Here is a 19811-nt window from a genome sequence, read left to right on the forward strand (position 1 = left end):
GCGGAAAAAAAGCCCTGGATAGACTTACATGACTCTCCCGGATATATGATGCTTCTTGGCTGGAAAAAAGTAGGAGGATGTCCTCTTGTACATAAAAAGTGTGTGAACTATACACAGAGTAAGATGCATCTTCCCACATAGCCTCCACAGAAAATATTTATTACTATTTGCCTCTGTTCATATGAACACAAACACACATTCACTAAATTCACTAAATAACATTAAATGCCACACATATTCATTCTGTACATCACAGCTCATTTCTTGAGAGTCAGTTGTTTTCAAAACAGTTTTCACATTAAAGATCCCCAAATATGGGAAAGTTACATTACACACCTTCCAGCCCCTGAAAGTTTCCACTTAACATTTTAAAGTTTTTTTCCACCTTTAGGGAGTGGCTTATAGTCAATTCAAGAAATTACACTCTTTTGTAATAGAGGATTACAGAAATCCTTCCTGCTATTAAGGAACAACATGTAGCAAGAAAGAATGAAAAAAGAGGCCAGATGAGGTAGTTAAAAGGGGGGTGTTTGCCCCAGTTTTTCAGTTGAGGGGAAATTTTGAACACAAACGCAAGGTCAGGGATTATACCTCAGAATGCCCCATTGTGGCCTGTGGCATGATGGGAAAAGAATAAGGGAGTGTTTCAAGCAGACATGAACACCATGCAACCTTTGATGCTGAAATGGCACCGAAGGTGTGAACTGACTCCATTGTGACGTTATTGCCTTTGAGGTAACATCTGGGATATATAAAACTTTGATGTGGTGTAAATGCAAGTTTGAATGAGCTGCCCAGGTTGTCATAATTTGATGTCCATGTATGTGTGAACCAGCTTTAAGATCCACAGCTTTTCTGTCATCCTGCTACAATTAGAGTCAAAAGTATGTTTTTTACATCATTAGTTTGAATTTCTGTGTCCAAAAACATAAATCTCAAAATCCAAACCAAATCTGTTTTTGTGTGGATTTTAGGTTTTGCTGAGTTAATTATTAACGCAGATTTGTCAACGCTCGCATTAGGACGACTGGTTTTTTGTGTTCCACCCTGAAAGTTGACTTGGAAACTCAAGCATTAACCTTTTAAATGCTCTTAAATTTCGGGTGTTAAAAACCCGTCTATTTCTGAATTTTATGAGAAATCTCTCAGCTCAGCTGTAGCTATAAGTAGCTGAAAGCAGGCTACCTGCCCAGACCTGTGGATAAATACCAAGAAACACTGCCTCCTATTACTGTCTTCACTGCACTCCTGTTTCTCCCTATAATATAAACCTCCCACCCTTTTAGTGTTGATTGCCAGTGATTTTTGCTACTGGGAAACTGATGGAGAGGTAGATGGAAGAAGACTGGAGTTTCTGGGGAGGGGGGATAGGAAGAGTTGTGACCTAGTTTTATCCTCTCACGAGATCGTGCCAACTCCTCCTCCATGTGGTTCCGATTACCCACAGCCTTTATACAGGGAAGAACCCAAAAGCACTGATACAAAGGAAGAGCAAGATGAACGCTACAGGCTGTGAGGCTCGGGAAGCAGCTGAACGGTGCGTCAAAAAGGCGGATGTTTCCACCTTTCTATCACTGATCTTCTGTAGGGGGCGGAAGTTGTTCTTTAGGTGAGGCCCCTCAGAAGAATCTGTAGAACGGAGACTGAATGGGAAAAATGCCACCTGTTGGGAAGAGGGGAGAAGGAAGAGGACAAGTTCTAAGGACTGCATATTTTACGTATACGTTTAAAATGCTGTTTTAAATGTTTTAATGCCTTGCTGTTCATCATCTTGGGGACCCTATTTGCATGGAAAGGTGGCACGGAAAGGTTTTTAATAAATAAATGGGAGGCAGGACCTGGGGCCACACTGGTCACCCTGTAGCAGGAGATAGGATATCAAACAATACCCATTAAATTAGCAGTAAGGCAAATCAAGGGCACAAAAAGCAAAATGGGAGGCTTTAGCATGCAGTTGGAAGGGCCCTTTCCATTGCATCCTTCTTAAGACTTGAAGAAAGTCTCTTGCGCTGTCTCTGATAGCAGCACCTTCTCAGCTCACCAGGCCAACTCTCCTTTAGACTATTGCAGCATTTTATTGTCCTTGACCTCTAGCCAGTTACCTCTAAAGCCACTACCTGGCCAGGACAAAACACCCGCCTTCCTTCTGTCCCTTTAACAGGGTTTTGATATGCAGAAGTCAGTAGATGAAGCCAAATTTTATAGTGCACACATGAAGAGAGAGGAGCCAGCTCAAAAGCTAACGGCTTTCCTCTTTAACCCAGCTAAGCCCTCCCCTCTATATTCCAGCATCTCTCTTCCCATGCTGCACTCACCACTTTGGATGGCACCAGAATTGGATCAGCAAAGACAGTCCAAATCACAACCTCATCGCAGCCAGGTGTGGTGAGAGATCCACTGTAGCGGAAATAGCGGCCAAGATTTGTGGGACCCAGTAAGTCCTGGAGGGAGACAGTGCTGTGCAGGTTCTTGTCTTCACCTGTGTGAAAGATGGATGAGGAGGAAAAGCAATTCATCTCTCTGTTCCAAATTTAAATCAGCTTCAAACATGTTTGAATGATGATGGCTTCCAACCAAGGGCCCTGAAGGTTTATAGTTCTTCCTAAAATTGCTGGACACTGAACAGAAAAAATGGAACAAAGATCCAGTGGCATTTAAAGACTTAATTTTTTTCTATATATCTGAATAACCTAGCTGTGACTCATGAAAGCTCATATTGAAATAAAAATGAGTCCTTAAGGTGTCACTGGACTTATTTTGGGAAGAGGTGTTTTATTTTGCAAATCCCTGCTTTGCAGAAATCCCAGCCTTTTCATGAAAACTATAATTCCCAGGATTCCTCAGGAGAAACCATGACAATTTCATCACTTTCAAACTGGCTAAAATTGGTAGTACACTGACCTGGATAGCCCAGGGCAGGCTAGCCTGCTCTCTTTAGATCTCAGAAACTCAGAGCTAAACTACACGAGACGAATTACTCAAGGATGCTCATGTGAAGGGAGACTCAATGTTAGCTGGGAAGCATAGTTTGAATTTCACTTCTCTCTACAGAGCCAGCAAAGATCGCTCCTCAGAGGCTTTGTTAATTTCCTCTTTGCCTCCCAGAAGGCTCTGTCAATTATTGGCAAACCCTCTGAGAAGCCATCTTTGCCCACTCTGTAGAGAGATGAAATTAGCAAACCCTTTGAGGAGCAATCTTCTCCAGCTCTATAGGTAGAGATGAAATTCAAACAACACTTCCCGGCTAACATTGCGTCTCCCTTCACTTGAGCATTCCTCGCTGACCTCTGGTTGCAATCCCACACAGTTTTAGACTGGAGAGGTGAAATTGACACAGCCTTGGGGGAGGCAAAGATGAAATTAACAAACTCTCTGAGGAGGGATCGGCTCGGTATTTTTAAACTATGCTTCTTGGCTAACATTGCATCTCCCTACATTTGAGGGACACATGTAGAGAGAGTCTTAGTAGGGTTTGGCCTTCGTTAGTAATTGGATGGGAGACCTCCCAAGGAAGACCAGGGTTGATAGGCAGAGGCAAGCAATGGTTAACCACCTCTGTTAGTCTCTTGCCTTGAAAACCCCAGCAAGGGTCACCATAATGCAGCTATGACTTGATGGCACTTTCCACTCCAAAACTGGCATCACAGGAGAAATATATTTTTTATTGTGTTAACTACTATGGGCACCGCTGCCTTTTTCAGAGCTGGGGGAAGTGTCCTTCCTTCTTAACTTTCCCCCTCACATACTCACCTTTTTCTTTGACGTCTTGTAGATTCTTTGAAAGGGATTCCCATGCTTTAGCTGTCTTGCCTTTGGCCGTCTCAGAGCCCTGTAGCAGAGAGAAAACATAAAGAAGTGTAAACTGAGGCATGGAACAACCGCGTGGTAAAGAAACCAGGCACCCTGGAGTAGCAACTAGCGTTTCCTCGCTTTAATTAACTACATTTTTCTCTCCTCCCTCTTTCCAGAACTAGGTTAAAAATCATGGGCCCCAAAAGCAGAAGCTGTGCTATTCTTAGATGTCCACAGGCACTGTTCAATAGGTGCAACATTCAAGGAAGTGCCTGAAACTAACTTATGTTGGAGGTGCTAGTGGGAGGGGCGAATCGTATTTTTCCAGAGACAGAATGCTACAGTTCGGAATGCAAAGGAAATGTGTTACCCCCACAACGTGTGTGCTTCTTGAGGAAAGATGTGTGTATTGTGCAGTAAAATCTATCACCTGTAAAGAAATTTTGTTTCCTCCAGCTCTTCCATTTGCTATTTTAAACTTTGGTTGAAACATCCCATTCCCTTTCCCCAGAGAATTCTGGGGCTTCATTAAACTATAACTCCCAGTATTATTTTTTTGGGGAGGGGGAAACCCTGAGCATTAAAGTGATGCAACACAGATAGAAGTTTGCTCTGTAGGTTAGCCATAAGAGTTTGGTTTGCATCCCTCACCTGGACAAAAAAACCCAGCACAGCAATTCCTTGTGGATCGTCCAAGGCATCCGAGACACTCATGTTGTTTCTGGTATGCACGATGTGCAACTGAAGGGAGAAAAACAGGCTCAGTTTGGGATCCTTCTGCAGACCGATTGGCAGATATCACTCACTTCAAATATGTTATTTCTCTCTCTTACTTTTTAAAAGCCAGTTTGGTGAAGTGGTCAAGGGCAGCAGGACTCTAATCTGGAGAACCAGGTTTGATTCCCCACTCCTCCACCTGAAGCCAGCTGGGTGACCTTGGGTCAGCCGCAGCTCTCTCAGAGCTCTCTCATTCCCACCCACCTCACAGGGTAATTGTTGGGAGGATAATAACATGTTTTGCAAACCATTTGGAGTGGGTGTTAAGTTGTCCCAAAAGGCGGTATATAAATCGAATGTTGTTGTTAATTGTTGTTATTAAAAAGTCTTTTGGCTTGAAAGCCACGCATATTGAGCCAAAATGTATGGTTATTTAGTGGTCAAAAACAATGCACTTTATACATGCTCAGAGGAACACTATTCTTTATCATTGCTTGTCCACTTGCAAAGCAGAACTCTGGCTCAATTTAGGATAACAACAATTTGTAATTTGTCCTGTCACGTTAGTGCCTTGAAGCTGAAGTTGATGGAATTGTCCCTTCTGTGCATAGTGGCCTCCTCCGACTCTGGATCTAACCTCCCCAACTGGCCTGAACACAAATTATATCCTCACCTCCATAGAGTACTGTCTGCCATCAATATAGTGCTCAGATCCTGGTTTGGAGACACCATCTCCCCAGTGGAAATGGAAGGATTTGGCCATGTATGCACCTGGAAGGCCAGGCCCGCTGAGGAAGAGGCCCTCTCCCAGTTCCACATCGACTGTAGACAAAAAGCAAAAACTGAACACATTTTTATGAATGAAGAGGTCTGGAATTCTCCACCCAAATCATGTCCATACAACACTTACACAACTTGCCCTTGTTGATATGAGCTACACTGTTTGTCTTTGAAACTACACATTATGAATTTATAAGTGTAAGGTTGTTTATGACTAATGAAGATTGAAGCCATGATATGTATTCTTTGAAGTTACAACATATTACATCCCACCAATTAGCTTCTGAACTTCTGTATCCACAATTATTTGCACAAGGTCACTCATGACGGATGAAGATTCATTACATTGAAACAGGAACGATGCCGGTATCCCGTCTTGTTGTAATGATATCATTTTGGGGGTCAGTGTAATGATATCATTTTGCTAATTTTGCACCATATGTACCGTTTACACTGGTCGAATCCACATTCACCCATTACCCGCATGTTTATCGGATATCTTCCGTTTGCCTCCAATCCGTGATTTTTTCCTCTTCGTTCACATCCCTGCTTCCAATCCGTCTTTCTTGCGCGTCCCTCCGGTCACATGGCCGCTCAAAAACCGCTTTTTTGGGCGGGACCTTTTTTCCCCGCCCATTTTTTTTTAAAAAAATTTAGCACACTTTTCCGTTATTTCGATCTTACCTTATAAAGAAACATCATTGAAGATAATGATGCCTCTCTTTCCCCCACTGACAGCACTGATGGCTCTCTCCCATTTCTTTTTTGGAAATTTGGAAGCATGTGGGAAGCTTTTGTGGGCATTTCCTATGCAGGACAGTTCAGTGCCTGAAGTTTACTGAAGTTTCACTTCCTTGGAGTGTCATTATTTCGATATTTCATAATTTCGATATTACAGTAATATAAAATAAAAAAATAAAAAACAGTTAAAAAGGAAGTTTCACGAGTCCGTTCTGAGAATGGATTCACCCCAAAATGATTTTTCAAACTACCAGATTTGATTCAGAAACAGCATAATCAATAAATCCAATGCTATGAAGTCAAAAACAGTCTTTTGCAGACTACGGAGCACTTGCAAGTTGAATCAGCCAATAGGAACTCTCAGAACGGCCGGAGAGACAGGAAGTGGGGGGGTTTTAAAAAAACGCATAAATTGCGCATTGGCCCGTTCACGGCCACCGTGAAACTCCCGTTGAAAACCTGTGACCACATATTCGGGAGAAATGCGAATGAAATGCGTCTGTTTAATGAGGTAATGTGACCGGCACTCGGGATTGCGTGGGGAATGCGGGGAACATGCGACTTAGAATGAGTAATGTGGATTCGACCACTATTTATTATCATTCTCACGCGGAGGGCAATCTAAACTCCCCTCTGTCTGGAGATCAGGGGGCGGGGCCACCAGCCATGTGACCATTTTCAAGAGGTTCCGGAACTCTGTTCCCCCACATTCCAGCTGAAAAAAAGCCCTGAGAACAACCACCGCGGAAGGGAAAGGGCCTTGAGCCAGTTAAAGTGGCCATTACTCAGCCCCCAGGAAACCAGCATGACATTGAGTAAAATCAGAAGTGAGGTGGGAGATACGTGATTCAGGACTTTTTTAAAAAAGTGATAATTAACAGCAGCTTTGCAGACTGGGTAAAGGTCACTGTGGGAAGCAGGGCTTAATTCTTCTGTCCCAAAGCTGTAATTGAGGGGAAGGACACAGCTGCATGCACACGCACAAACACCCAGCAACCTTTCTCCAGCCTTCAAAGCAGCCCTGTGGGTGAACTCATTAGCTTTATAAAAACCTACCAGCATTCCTAATCATGACTGTGTTGTGTCAGTCTGGTTTGACTCCCATCCCACCAGTTTCAAGGGAACGTAGTCATAACCAACTGAGGCTGGGAGAAGGGCCTGTGTTAGTAGTTCCCAAACTGTGACCACAAGGAAATGGCTAGATTGCTGCAAGAACTACGTCAATTAAATCAGGAATGGTCCCTGGGAGACCACATTACCAATCCATAGAGGAGGCTGCTCATTGTGTCTCTGCATGATTTATTGTTTGGACCTTGCTTGTTTCCAATTAAGCTCTGTTAGAATCAAGTTAACTGAATGCTGCCCTCTCTCTGCATCAGATGCAATTGAATCATCCATGAGAGAAATGCACCTGAACTATCTGCCCTCAGAGACAGTTGCCTGGTGCATCTCTGCATGAGTTGCTGCTCAAGGTTGCTTCCTTGCCATGAGAAGGCAGGTTGCAAACAGCATCAACACACCTGTTGTGTCCAGAGGGCAGGAATTCTTAGTCTAAAAGAAAAGCTTTTCAGGTGTAAGAATGAAAAGTGTCTCTGGTTTTTATTTAACTCTCAGAAGATGGAGGAGAGCAAGAGTCCAGTATAAGGCTGTAAGACTAACAAAATTAGTGGTAGGGTATGAGCTTTCATGAGCCACAGCTCACTTCTTCAGATACCAGGTATCACTTCTTCAGGTATCTGAAGAAGTGAGCTGTGACTCACGAAAGCTCATACCCTACTACTAATTTTGTTAGTCTTACAGTCTTATACTGGACTCTTGCTCTTTTCCACTGCTACAGACTAACACAGCTAACCATCTAGGAGATAGAGGGACACTTTATATGACTCATTTTACAAGGGCACTAGAGTGGAAGGGAAGACACCCTTTAACAGGAAATTTGATGCAACTAGAAGGAATGAAGAATGTAGAAAGAGTTCAAGAGAAGGCAGAACTGCCTCACTTTCTTCCAGGTAATTCCTGCTTTCAAACTTTCCCCCAGTACCTTAGGGACTAGAACCCAAATGGTTTGAAAAAACAACTGCTCACCTGTTTTTCCAGTGTTCTTCATTTCCAGCAGCTTTTTGGGGTCTTCGTAGCTCTTAGAAAGGGTCACAGGGCCCAAGGTGGAGTTACTGATGGCTTTGGAGGAGATGATGTCAATGGGAGACTGTCGGTCACCATCACAATGACCAAGGGACTCCCATGTAGTCGGTCCTGGGCAAGAAGAGGCAGAGCCAAAAACAAAGGAGGAGTCAGAATGGGAATGAGCGGGGCTTTTTTTCTGGAAAAAGGTGGTGGAACTCAGTGGGTTGCCAGCACAGGACCACACATTGACGTCACTTTGGGTCATCTGGAACAAGGGGGGAGTTTTAAAAAGTTTAAATGGTCACATGGTTGGTGGCCCTGCCCCCAGGGGGTGGGGCCACCAGCCATATGATAATTTTCAAGAGGTGCCAGAACTCCGTTCCACCACGTTCCAGCTGAAAAAAAGGCCTGGGAATGAGATTTGGTAAACTTGATTAGTTTTCAAAAAGAAATGCTGCGGGCCAAACTAGAGCTATGCGTGGTTAAGAACTACCCCCCCTTTGTTAAAGATAAAAGCAATTACAAGAGGGTCCAGTTCAGACTGGGTCTGCAGCACTCAGGAAGAGAGGGGCTTAACCCTTTTCCCCCTGTGCCATTTTACCCCTAATGGCCCTTGGGAAACTGCTATTTGCCACATAAGGGAGGAAATATACAAGTACCCCTGTGACTTTAACCATTCAGAAAACTATACCCCATTGATATGTAACTCTCCTGCTATAGCTTAAATCTATTACATAGGTAGATGCAGTTTCTTAAGTGGCGAGAAAAGTACTCTCTGCCTACCTTCAAAGATACATTAATGCATTCCCCTGTGAAAGTAAATTCTGGGCACAGTTGTTCAAAATAAGCCTTGTTTAAAAACTGGAGTTAAAGAGAAGAGCTGCAGTTCCTTACCACACGCTTCGTCAATGTAGCACCAGGAGCCTGCAAAGGAAAGAAGCAGAGCAAGCATGAATTTAGGTGAAAGCATCTCAAGCCATGTAAAAGGGGTTAGAGTGTTGGATTAGGATCCGGGAGAGCTGGGTTCGAATCCCTACTTGTGTCATGAGGTTTGCGGGATGAACTCAGGCCAGTCACTCTTTCCCTCAGCCTTACCTACCTGAGAGGGGTTGTTGTGAGGATAAAATAAGAAAAGAAGAACTTGACGATATGCTCTGAGCTTCTTTGGGGGTCAGTGGGATAAAAATGGACTAGATAAAGGGCAGGGGCCTGTGACCAATGTCTCCAGAGCAAAAATCCAGCTCAGTATGGAAACCAATATGGCTATTTTAAAATAACAGGGAATCTTTACGTAAGAGGAGGGTAGGGATGTTAGAATGGCTGGTAAGCAGGGCTTTTTTTCAGCAGGAACGTGGTGGAACGGAGTTCCGGAACCTCTTGAAAATGGACACATGGCCGGTGGCCCCGCCCCCTGATCTCCAGACAGAGGGGAGTTGAGATTGTCCTCCGTGCTGCCAAGCAGCGCGGAGGGCAATCTCAACTCCCCTCTGTCTGGAGATCAGGGGGCGGGGCCACCAGCTATGTGACCATTTTCTCCTAGGGCAACCCACTGAGTTCCACCGCCTCTTTTCCCAGAAAAAAGCCCTGCTGGTAAGTAAAGCAAAGAGCAGACACTGAAGGGCTTCATAGAGGCCTTTGGAAAGGAAAATGATAGAGCTGAACAGTCTCCAGTAATCCAAGTGCAAACCATGCATACATTAATGCCAGTTCACTAAAACAATCACACAGCGTGTTCTTGTGTATTTTTATTACTTATTGTGAGACATGTGAGGCATTCTACTCGCTCTTTCTTGATCTCTCGCTCTGAATCCTGATGTAGTTTTGCTCTTTAATCATAAAAGGTTGCAATGCTGACTCCAGTACTAGAGAGATACAGGGGGGCGGGGAGGGGGGGCGGCAGTACAATTCCCACCGCTTCATTGCTTCCTCAAGCAAAAAAAAGACATGGCAGGTACTTGCGTACACGGTAGGTATTACCTTCCGAACTGGCATGGCATTCCCCTGAAAGGAGAACCGCAATGAAGATTCCTTGTACCCATAGATGACCCATGGTGTGCAGTGCTACTGTGGAGAAAGGAGCAGGAAAAGGTATTAAATGACGCACATCTTGAACGAGTGCGGATAGATAGCAGGATGCTGGACTTCTCCATTGCCTGTGTAGTGGTGACGGAGGAGGAGTCATGCTTCTAGCAACTCTGTCCCTCGAAGTAGGGTTGCCACCTTCCAGGTAGGGCTTGAAGATCTCCCAGAATTACAACTGATTTCCAGAAGACAGAGATCTGTTCCCCTGGAGGAAATGTCTGCATCGGAGGGTGGATTCTATGGCAATATAACCACCCTTTCCAAACCCTGCCTTCTCCAGATTCTCCAGGAAATCTCCAGGAATTTCCCAACCCAGAGTTGGCGACTCTACTTCTAAGTCACCCATCGAGCAATTCTACCCCCTAAAGGTGATGCAGATTATACGTAGTTCAATAAATATAACACTAGGAAATACCGTGTCACAAATCTACCGTCGTATTCATCTTACTCTTGTTATAAAAATAAAATTTTTAAAAGGTCAAGATTCCCCGCTTCCCAAGTGACCACAAGGTCTAGAAACTTACTTTTTAAAGGTTAAAAAAAAATCAAGATTTTAAAAAACTTGTACCAAGATGGGTGGAGTTTTAACACAGTGAGTTGTAATCCACAATGGTGTCATACCTGCGCAATAAAATGCACGTGCGCAAAAAGTGAAATAAAACATGACGCTTAAACCTCACAGCTAATTAAAAGCTTAATCCTGGCTGCCAAAGCCACCCCAGACAGACAGGTCCTGTAAGGCTTGCCGGAGAATTGCAGGATTTAGCAAGCCCGGTAAGCGTCGGAGAAGGGGGAAGGTGTGCTACATTTGTGGGGCAGCCGCCCCAAAAGCTTTTCTTCCTGCCCTTGTTGTCTGAGGCTGTACCTTTGGGGAAAGCAACAGCTTAACAGCACAGTCTTTGAGTGTCAGAGGTCCCAGGTTTGATTTATGACATCTCCTGCTAAAAGCCAGAAGCTGCCAAGAAATTTCCCACCCTGCCCCAAGAACTTGGAGAGCTGCTTCCAATCCATCATACAGGACTAAACGGACCAGCCGTCTGACTTGGAAGGGAGCCTCAACTGACTCCTTTCCACTGAGCTGGGGGTTAGCACGAGGACCCCCCACACCTTCCACAGGGCCAGCAGAGTGAGGGAAACAGCCAGCAGAGAGCGCCCCCCGGAAATGTGTATTCATTGTCATTTGTGTTTTCTTTTGAATCGCTTTTGCTGGCAATTTCTGGCTGAGAAGCAGTATTAAAAATATCTCATAACGCTGACTCCGTTCTCCGCTTTGAGTGCAGCACTAATCTGTCCAGAAGGGCAGTATATAAGAACACTTCTTCTTCTTCTTCTTCTTCTTCTTCTTCTTCTTCTTCTTCTTCTTCTTCTTCTTCTTCTTCTTCTTCTTCTTCTTCTTCTTCTTCTTCTTGTTATATAATAAAACCAAGGAACTATTCACAGAGTTAAGATGTTCTTTATTGATTATATTAGTGGTTTGGTGGAGGGCAAGGAGAGTTAACATTGTGGTGAGAATGTTCTAAGCATGTTAGAAGCTGTTTGGAAAGTTCTAACTTTCCTGTAATTGCTGGGATCCAGATTAAAGTTCTGTGTTGAGCCTCATACGCAACAATTGCATACACCGCACTTCCACTGTATCTACACACACAGGGTGCTTACAAAAGTTTTTGAAAATACCCAGACAGCAATCTACTTGCCACCGTCACACCAGTTCTGGTACAGAAATTTTTAAATAGAAAAGACAAATCATTTAAAGTACCTTTAACAGGAGTCAGAACTCAGCCCTAGAATCCTCGTTTTTTTTTTTAAATGCCTGGTCTAAGTCCTAGAACACATGAAGCAATAACAATGCATAATTAACTTATGGAACTCAATGCCACTAGATGGAATGATGTGCACCAGTTTAGATGGCTTTAAAAATTGATTAGACTGACTCATGGAGAAGAAGTCTCGTCAGCTACCATAGCTCTGCAGAATCTCTACAATCAGAAGTAGCTTACCTGTCTGAACAGCAAATAAGGGGGCAGCCAACAGGCGATCATTAGCCAGGTTCTGTTTGTGAGTGCCCCAAAGCAACTGGCCAGTTGCTGGACTAACTAGCCTTGAATTAATCCAGCCATGTTCTTAGTGAAGAGCAGTGTGCCTCTAAGCACATGCAAAATACATTTTGAAATCCCTGAAAATAACCACACGGCACCCCACACACTCCCTCCTCTAGGACTGGGATGCAGGGCTTCCCCCACCTGAGCGGTTATGAGAAATAAGCAGCTAGAGCAAAATCGACCTTTCTGGGCACCCCCTCAGCAACCCCTCTTCTTCCCACCCTGGGTCTGGATGCCCCCTAGAGGCAAAATGTGCCACCTCCAGTCCCTCTCATTTCTCCCCTCCTGGCCCCGACAGCTCACCTGTCAAGTGTGCGTCTCTGCCTCTGTCCCACTGGACAAGGTGACACGGGACGAGGGCCAGATAGCATCCTGGCGTCTTATATACATGTATAGGCACCGAGATCACCGCCCAGTCTGGCTGCTGGGGCGGGTGGAATTACCAAGAAAGGGAGGGTAGATTACAAGGGAGGAAAGGGAGAAGAACTGAAGGGAGGCAGGAAAGGAAAAGGAGGAGGGAAACAAGCAGAGGACTGGCCGGGGCTCACAGAAATTCACCAGGCTAGTCCCCCTGCGCCTGTCTCTACAGGGAGTCATTGAACTACAGAAGTGAGCAAGCAATTTCACAACTAGGAAATGACTCCCAGCCTTTGAACATGAGAAAGATCACGTTCAGGTTTCCCAGAGGCACTCCCCTGCTGTCAAGACTTCTAGGAGTCTGTAAGGCCTGCTGCTCTAGCCACTGAATTCTACTGCTTCAGACATGTGCAGTTCAGCGTTCAGTTTTCTATTGGCTGCCCTGTTTGTTTTAATATGAACCCCCACCTGTTCCTAGACAGCCCAGGCTCCTTTGCCTCTAACCCACCCTGCACCCTGAAAGAGCTTCTGTACTTTTCTGGATGGTGAAGATGGTGAAGAGAAACCCAACTTTTCCTAGGGTTTCCAGCTCCAGGTTGGGAAATCATTGGAGATATTGGAGGTGGAGCCTGGGGCGGGCAGGGTTTGGGGAGGGGAGGGACCTGAGCCGGGTATAATGCTGTAGAGTCCACCCTCCAAAACAGCTGTTTTCTCCAGGGAAACTGATTTCTGTCATCTGGCAAACAGTTGTAATTCCAGGAGATCTCCAGACCCCAGGTGGAGATTGGCTTTTCCTGCCTCCGCAGCGACTGGGGGAGGAGGGAGAAGATCTGCCTGCTAAATTTCTGCTTGTGATACAACTATTGAATTTACAGGAGCCCTGTGGGAATGGTGAGTTGGCAACTATTTCCCTTTTGGCCTGTTACAGCTTCTTAGGCTGCACTTTGGAAAACTTCATGCCTGGAGCAAAAAATGGAAAATGAAATAAGAATCTAGTGTTCCTAACTCACAGTGAATTGCCAACTGACCCAAACAAACAAACAAAACCCCATTCCTGCACTCCTCCTCTGCTTTTTAACAGTGGCTTGATCTGCAGAGATCAGCGGCTGAGGCTTTTCACAGAATTATCACCTCAGATCTGCAGGTCAAAGTATTGACAGACGTTAAGGCAACTTAAAATCTGCCCCCCCCTTTCTGGAGAGGTTGCATTTGAGTGCCTGGCACCCAAACACTGAGCTCTCTTGGCCTCTCACAGGTGAAGTATGAAGTTTGGGGCTTGGTGGTTTTTTCCAGCTCCATCAAGAGGTTTCTGCCCCATACAGTTTTCCTCCATTGAAGCTCTCCCACAATACTAGGGCTGCTGCCTCCCTCTGCTTTGCAGGCCACCTATGCTTATAATAACTGCTGAACAGGCAGAAATTCAGCAGGTGGAGATATATTTCCATGCTAAGGCAGAAATCTGTGTTGAATTCCTGCCTGGGGTGCAGCTGTTGAAAGTAGGCAGAGGACTGCTTCCAGGGGGGAAAGTGGTATCTTGGCTCCTCCTCTCTTCTTTTCCCAGCAGTGGGGAAAACTCCTGACTTTCTCTCCACTTCTTGAGCCCCAGCTGCTGGGAAGAGGGCCCAGGAGTCTTTCTGGCCTCCTCCCTACCCCCCAGTGTTGCGGTCTGAGAGCAAAGGGACGCTTCTTGTGCCAGACAAACCGGCTTCCAGCCCACTTGTGAGTTGCTGCTTTGTCATCACAATAAACCTCCCCGTCTAGCGTCAAATTCAGGGGAACCGGTTGTGGTGGCAGCGGCACGTGGACAGACTAGCTTGATTCCCCCCCCTCCCCGCCTTAAAGAGGTGCTTTAGGGTTGCCAGCTCCAAGTTGGGACATTCCTGGAGATTTTAGGAGTGAAGCCTGGAGATGACAGGTTTTGAGGAGGGGGAGGGACCTCAGGAGGGTATAATGCCACCATTTTATCCAGGAGAACTGATTCTGTGGCCTGGAGATCAGTTGTAATTCCAGGAGATCTCCAGCTACCACCTGGAGGCTGGCAACCCTATTAAACAGCATACTGGTTAAGTGCATGGGCTGCAAATAAGCGCCCCACTGATTGAATCCCACTTCTGCCAGGAGCTCAGCAGTTGGCCGTGGGTAAGCCACTCCTTTCAGATCCAGATCCCTGGCTGTATTGCGGGGATAACAACAACACATATTTTGTTCACCACTCTGAGAGGGATAGTAATCTGTCTAGGAGAGTGGTATATAAATGTAGTAGTAGTTGTTATCCATCACCTACTGTTCAGACTTTCTCCATCACCTTAGGACTGAGCTCAAAGTGTGGGGAGGCTAGGCAGGCCCCGCAGTTTTATTCCCCCTTGGGCTGCAGGCAGTAGAATAAATGGTTATGGGGTGGCTGTGTATGAAGATTCTTGAGCTCCTTGAAAATAAGTGAGGTGTCGTGATCAAAAAGCAAGGCCGAAGGTCAGGGCTTCCGTCAGTGGGAGGTGGTGGGGTAAGTGGTGGGCAAGGTGTTTCTTTATTTAGAAATGTTTTACGCGTCCTCTCTAGAGCCCTGGCTGTTTTGTTCCGCCTCAGTTTTCTCACAGCGCTGTTTTGAGGACATCCACACGATGCTTCCCTCTGTTCATGCTGTTTCTGTGTTTTCCATTACTTTGCTTCAATCTGCCCCAGTCCAGGTTTGGTCTGACCTTTTTGGCAAGATTGCAGTCAGAGTACCCCTGGGAAGATGCACATTTTTGCAAATCCCACCCATGTTGGTGCAATTTTCTGTACCTCAATCCCTGTGGCTGCCCTTTCCCCTCACAAAGGGCTTTAAAAAAAAAAAAGATGAGTAATTGACAGATTACCAGGGCTTTTTTTCAGATGGAACATGGTGGAACAGAGTTCTGGCACCTCTTGAAAATAGTCACATGGCCGGTGGCTCTGCCCCCTGATCTCCAGAGGGGAGTTTAGATTTCTAAACAATCTAAGCTCCACTCTGTCTGGAGATCAGGGGGCGGGACCACCAGCCATGTGACCATTTTCGCTGAGGGAGATTTAAACTTTAACCCCCCCTTGTTCCAGCTGACCCAAAGTGATGTCATTGTGCGGTCCTGAGTTCCACCACCTCTTTTCCCAGAAAAAAAGCCCTGCAGATATCAGGGCTGCAGGCTGCACATTTCCCCTTATAACTGAGCAACAAAAAGGCTAGAGTTGTTTTTTTTAAAAGAAAGCTTAGAATTGTTGCAATAGATTGTCATAATGCTATAGCAATCTGTCCATTATTTTTAAAAAGAGCTTGAAAAAAAGCCCTTTGGAGTTAGTGATGGCGGAATAACAACGGCAAGGGATGGAGACAAAGAAAATGTGGGGTAAATGGTCAATTGCTGCTGCTAATTCCTCTGCATTCCCAGAAGCGAGGAGAGTGGCACAGAGAATCATCTCTGTATGGAAGCAGCCCTGCTGGAGGCATTTGACAACTAAAACAATACAAGAAAACATAACTAGTCAGGGCACAAAAAGTATAAAACAAACATTAAGCAGCCTAAAATTATATTAATAAAACGGCCCTCCTCAGATTAGAAGCAGACCACAAAACAGCTAAAAAAGATGGAACCTCTCTGTTAAAAGCCTGAGTAGAAAGAAATGCTTTGGCCAAGTGCCTAAAGAATGGGACTTCTCTGGAAAGGTGAAAGAAGCTTTGGAGAGAGACCAAGCTGGAGGTTGGGATGTCCGGTGGTGGGAAGTGATGGGGTCAAGTGAGGGGCAGGACAGGACTTCTGTGAAAGGGACGCTTTGGAGAAAAACCAGTCCTTTCAGACTGGGGAGGCCATCGAGTCAATAGTGCTGGGGGGGGGCATGGGATGGACGGCTTGGGTTCTCGAGAAAGGGACAGGCGTGGATTTGAACGAGTTCCTGTCCTTAGGGTAGAGCTAGCAGAGCTGATGGGGCAGGGGCAACAGGAACAAGAGCCAGCTAAGCTAGGCTTGGCTTGAGGCTGAGGCTGGCAACGGAAAGGGAACAGATGATGAGTATCAAGCCGCTGCCGAACTGTTTCTCTCGGACTAGAAGGGTTTCTGGGTCACAGTGTAAGACTTTCACGGAAGCTTATGCCATGGCACCTACCAATTTGTTTTGTTACTCTGTTTCATCAGTTGGTCCATTCATGCCCCACCCCTGGAGATTAAGAAATTCAACGTTACTGTATCTCATGGTTCCAACTGTGCCGATGGGGAAAGCAGGGAAAACAGGTCAGCCACGTGCACGAACACCTGCAGCTGCCTTATACTGGGTCTAGCAAGGTCAGTCTTGTCTCCTCTGCTTGGCAGCAGCTCTCCAGGGCCCCAAGCCGAGGTCTTTCACACCCCCTGCTACTAGATTCTTTTAAAGTGGAGGTGCTGGGGATGGAACCAGGGTTTTTTGGCCCGCCAAGCAGATGCTCTGCCACTAAGCCACAGCCACTCTCACAGACAACGCTTGGGGGTTCTACATACCCGAGGGACTTCCCAGGTATGGATTTAAAACAAGGCTGAAAATTGACCAAATGAAAAAGGATCGCCACCTTATCCCAACAGAGGTGTTGTCAGGGCTGGACTTTACAGTGGAAGTCTGGGATCTCATGAGCTCAGAAGCTGATCCTGAGAATAAACCGTGGCTAGCAAACTTTCCCATTAACACTCTGGAAGTAAATATGCATAGAATCAGATTGTGTGATATGGGTTTATTTGTGGAGACTGTAAACTGGGAGGAGACAAACATGTTAAACGTTAATTCTGTGCTTTACATTTGAAGGACGCCTTACCGTTTCAAGAGCACCCCCCATCACTCCGTTCAGAGTCTAAAATTACCTCACGGCACCAGTACTCAAAATATGGCTGATGAGGACCAGGCATGCTCCAGGAGGGTGGATGTGGGTTTTAAAGAAAAAAACAAAGGGAGAGGAGAGGTACAGAAACTTGGGCAGAGAGATTTGTCTGTAAATGTAGTGTTGGTGGATAATTTCCTAACCAAACCCCCCCCAACATTTCCCTTGTGATTCCCCCTGCTTGTTCCTTCTAATAGCAAATTTGATAGTCACCTGTCAGGAAGGTCTTGAAATGAGCCCACCCTCAAACAAGGGGTAGAGGTTTGTGCATGCATGGGGGAATCCAAAGCAGAAACATATTAGTTTGTAAGTTTAAAAAGGGATGTGGAACAGCGTGGTTTAGCATGATCTTGTCAGATCTTAGAAGCTAAGCAAGGTCCATACTTGGAGAAGGACCACCAAGGAAGACTGCAGAGGAAGGCATTAGCAAACCATCTCCTGTCTTGAAAGCCCCTTGCTATGGTTGCCATAGGTTGGCTGTGACTTGACAACATGTAAATACATAGAAGAAAACTTGAGTCTTGTGACCCACTGAGTAAGCTAATTCCACACCCACCCCTGGCCAGTGTTTAGAGCTTTTTAGTCTCCTGAAGGGGGTGATTTAGGTTAAGGGGACAATCCCTCCCCCCACCCGACTTTTCACAGGCTTCCAGTTTGTTGCTTCTAATAGTAAAGTGGTCATAGATCCAGAGGAGTTAGCCGTGTTAGTCTGTAGTAGCAAAATCAAAAAGAGTCCAGTAGCACCTTTAAGACTAACCAATTTTATTGTAGCATAAGCTTTCGAGAATCAAGTTCTCTTCGTCGCCCTGTTGTCAGTAACTAGAGCAGCAAAATGGGGCACCCACAAAGAGGGAGGTTTCTGCTTGAGAAGCACCCTATTTGATGGGGGAAACTACACTAAAGTGCAGGGATTTGGGAGTACATAAAAAGCAATCTCAAGAGTCAGCTGCATTTCCTGATGAGGCCCCACTGAAAAAAGAAATTGTGGACTGGGTGTATCCCCAGACACTGGGGTAGTGAGTGACAGTGTCAGAAGTGGGATCTCATGGAAACAGATGTCACAGGAGTGCTGCCTAGTGGGCAAGGGGAAGCCTACACTCCTTGCCTTCAGGATCCAGGAAGAAATTTTGACAGGGAGTACGGAAGCCAAGGGTTTTTTCCCAGTTGTCTCAACCCAGTTGTGATTTTATTTTCTTTATTGTGAGTCAGTTAAAGAGCCCTGAGGCAGAGAAAGAAGCAACTGAAAGTGTTGTCTTTGTATGCCGCAACTTGGGGGTGGAAATCCGTTTAGTCACCCTTCCTGCCAGGCCTGAGCTTCATCTGATGAGGAAACAAATACAGGTAGCAGCGAATCTGCATGAATGATGAGATAAGAAGCACCCTGGGAGCACCTTACTCAACTCCACTGCTAGATGGCAAAATGTCTTTCTGCTTTCCAAACTGGTTTTGACCTTGAGGTGAGAACAGTTGCTATACGAGGGTTGGCACCCAAGTTGTTGGTGAGAAAGGAGGACCATACCTGTCCGTGCCCTGGGCCAATGGGATATCTGTTTGATGGGTGGGGAGGAAAGTCACATTTTCATATGAGAGACAGGCATAAACTCTCATTCACTGAGGCCCATGTGAAACTGACATTTCCTGGATTTTAGGTATTTTCATGACGAGGCCTATGTAGACACAACTCGTATGCAAACATTACACCCAGTGGGTCCAGCAGGGAGACAAGTGTGCATTATGGGCGGCATCCCATGCTGTCCACAACCTCTAAGTTTATCCAAACCAGTCCTCAAAGAATAAAGGTTGGAAAGCAATACCTCTGGGCTTGGTCCTGTGTTTTATGTTTGGCCTACAGTTCTTAAGATTGTCCGGTTGATAAAGCTGACTTGACGGACAGGTCATCTGATGTGTGTGTTTTGGGAAAATGTGTGTTCGTTGGGCTTGCTCTCCCTGGGGACACCCCTCCCCCAATATATCTGCACTCAATTGAATACATTTGTGTGGAAGGTCTTTAGGTTTATACTGTCATCAGCTCTCTGTTTACTCTCCATTAGAGAGAAGGTAATGGGTGATGCTTTTACCTCCTGCCAAGACCAGTTCTCCAGAAGATAGCCTAGTTAACCCAGGCTGGTCCCCGAGAAAGGGATGGCCTCCAAGGAGCTGCCCTAGGCTTTCCAGTTGCCCTCTGGTGGCAGCCAATCTCCCGGGGGTCTGTGCCGTTGCCTGTCAATCACTGCTGATTGGTGGGAGATGGAAAGCCCCCCTGGAGA

General features: G+C 45.7%; 1 protein-coding gene across 1 annotated transcript; it reads right to left on the reverse strand.

Moving 5' to 3' along the window:
- Positions 1-605: 605 nt before the first annotated feature.
- On the reverse strand, positions 606-12672 carry LOC129338756 (carbonic anhydrase 4-like). The gene is made up of 9 exons (XM_054993223.1): positions 12639-12672; positions 10132-10218; positions 9049-9078; positions 8116-8283; positions 5183-5331; positions 4444-4533; positions 3751-3829; positions 2316-2479; positions 606-1663 (listed from the first exon to the last, which is right to left on the reverse strand). The coding sequence occupies exons 2-9, from the start codon at positions 10202-10204 to the stop codon at positions 1451-1453; spliced, it is 966 nt and encodes a 321-aa protein (XP_054849198.1). The 5' UTR covers positions 10205-10218; positions 12639-12672; the 3' UTR covers positions 606-1450.
- Between the last annotated feature and the right edge of the window lie 7139 nt (positions 12673-19811).

Source organism: Eublepharis macularius, chromosome 12 (assembly GCF_028583425.1).
Source record: "Eublepharis macularius isolate TG4126 chromosome 12, MPM_Emac_v1.0, whole genome shotgun sequence".
In the NCBI taxonomy this organism is placed as follows: domain Eukaryota; kingdom Metazoa; phylum Chordata; class Lepidosauria; order Squamata; family Eublepharidae; genus Eublepharis; species Eublepharis macularius.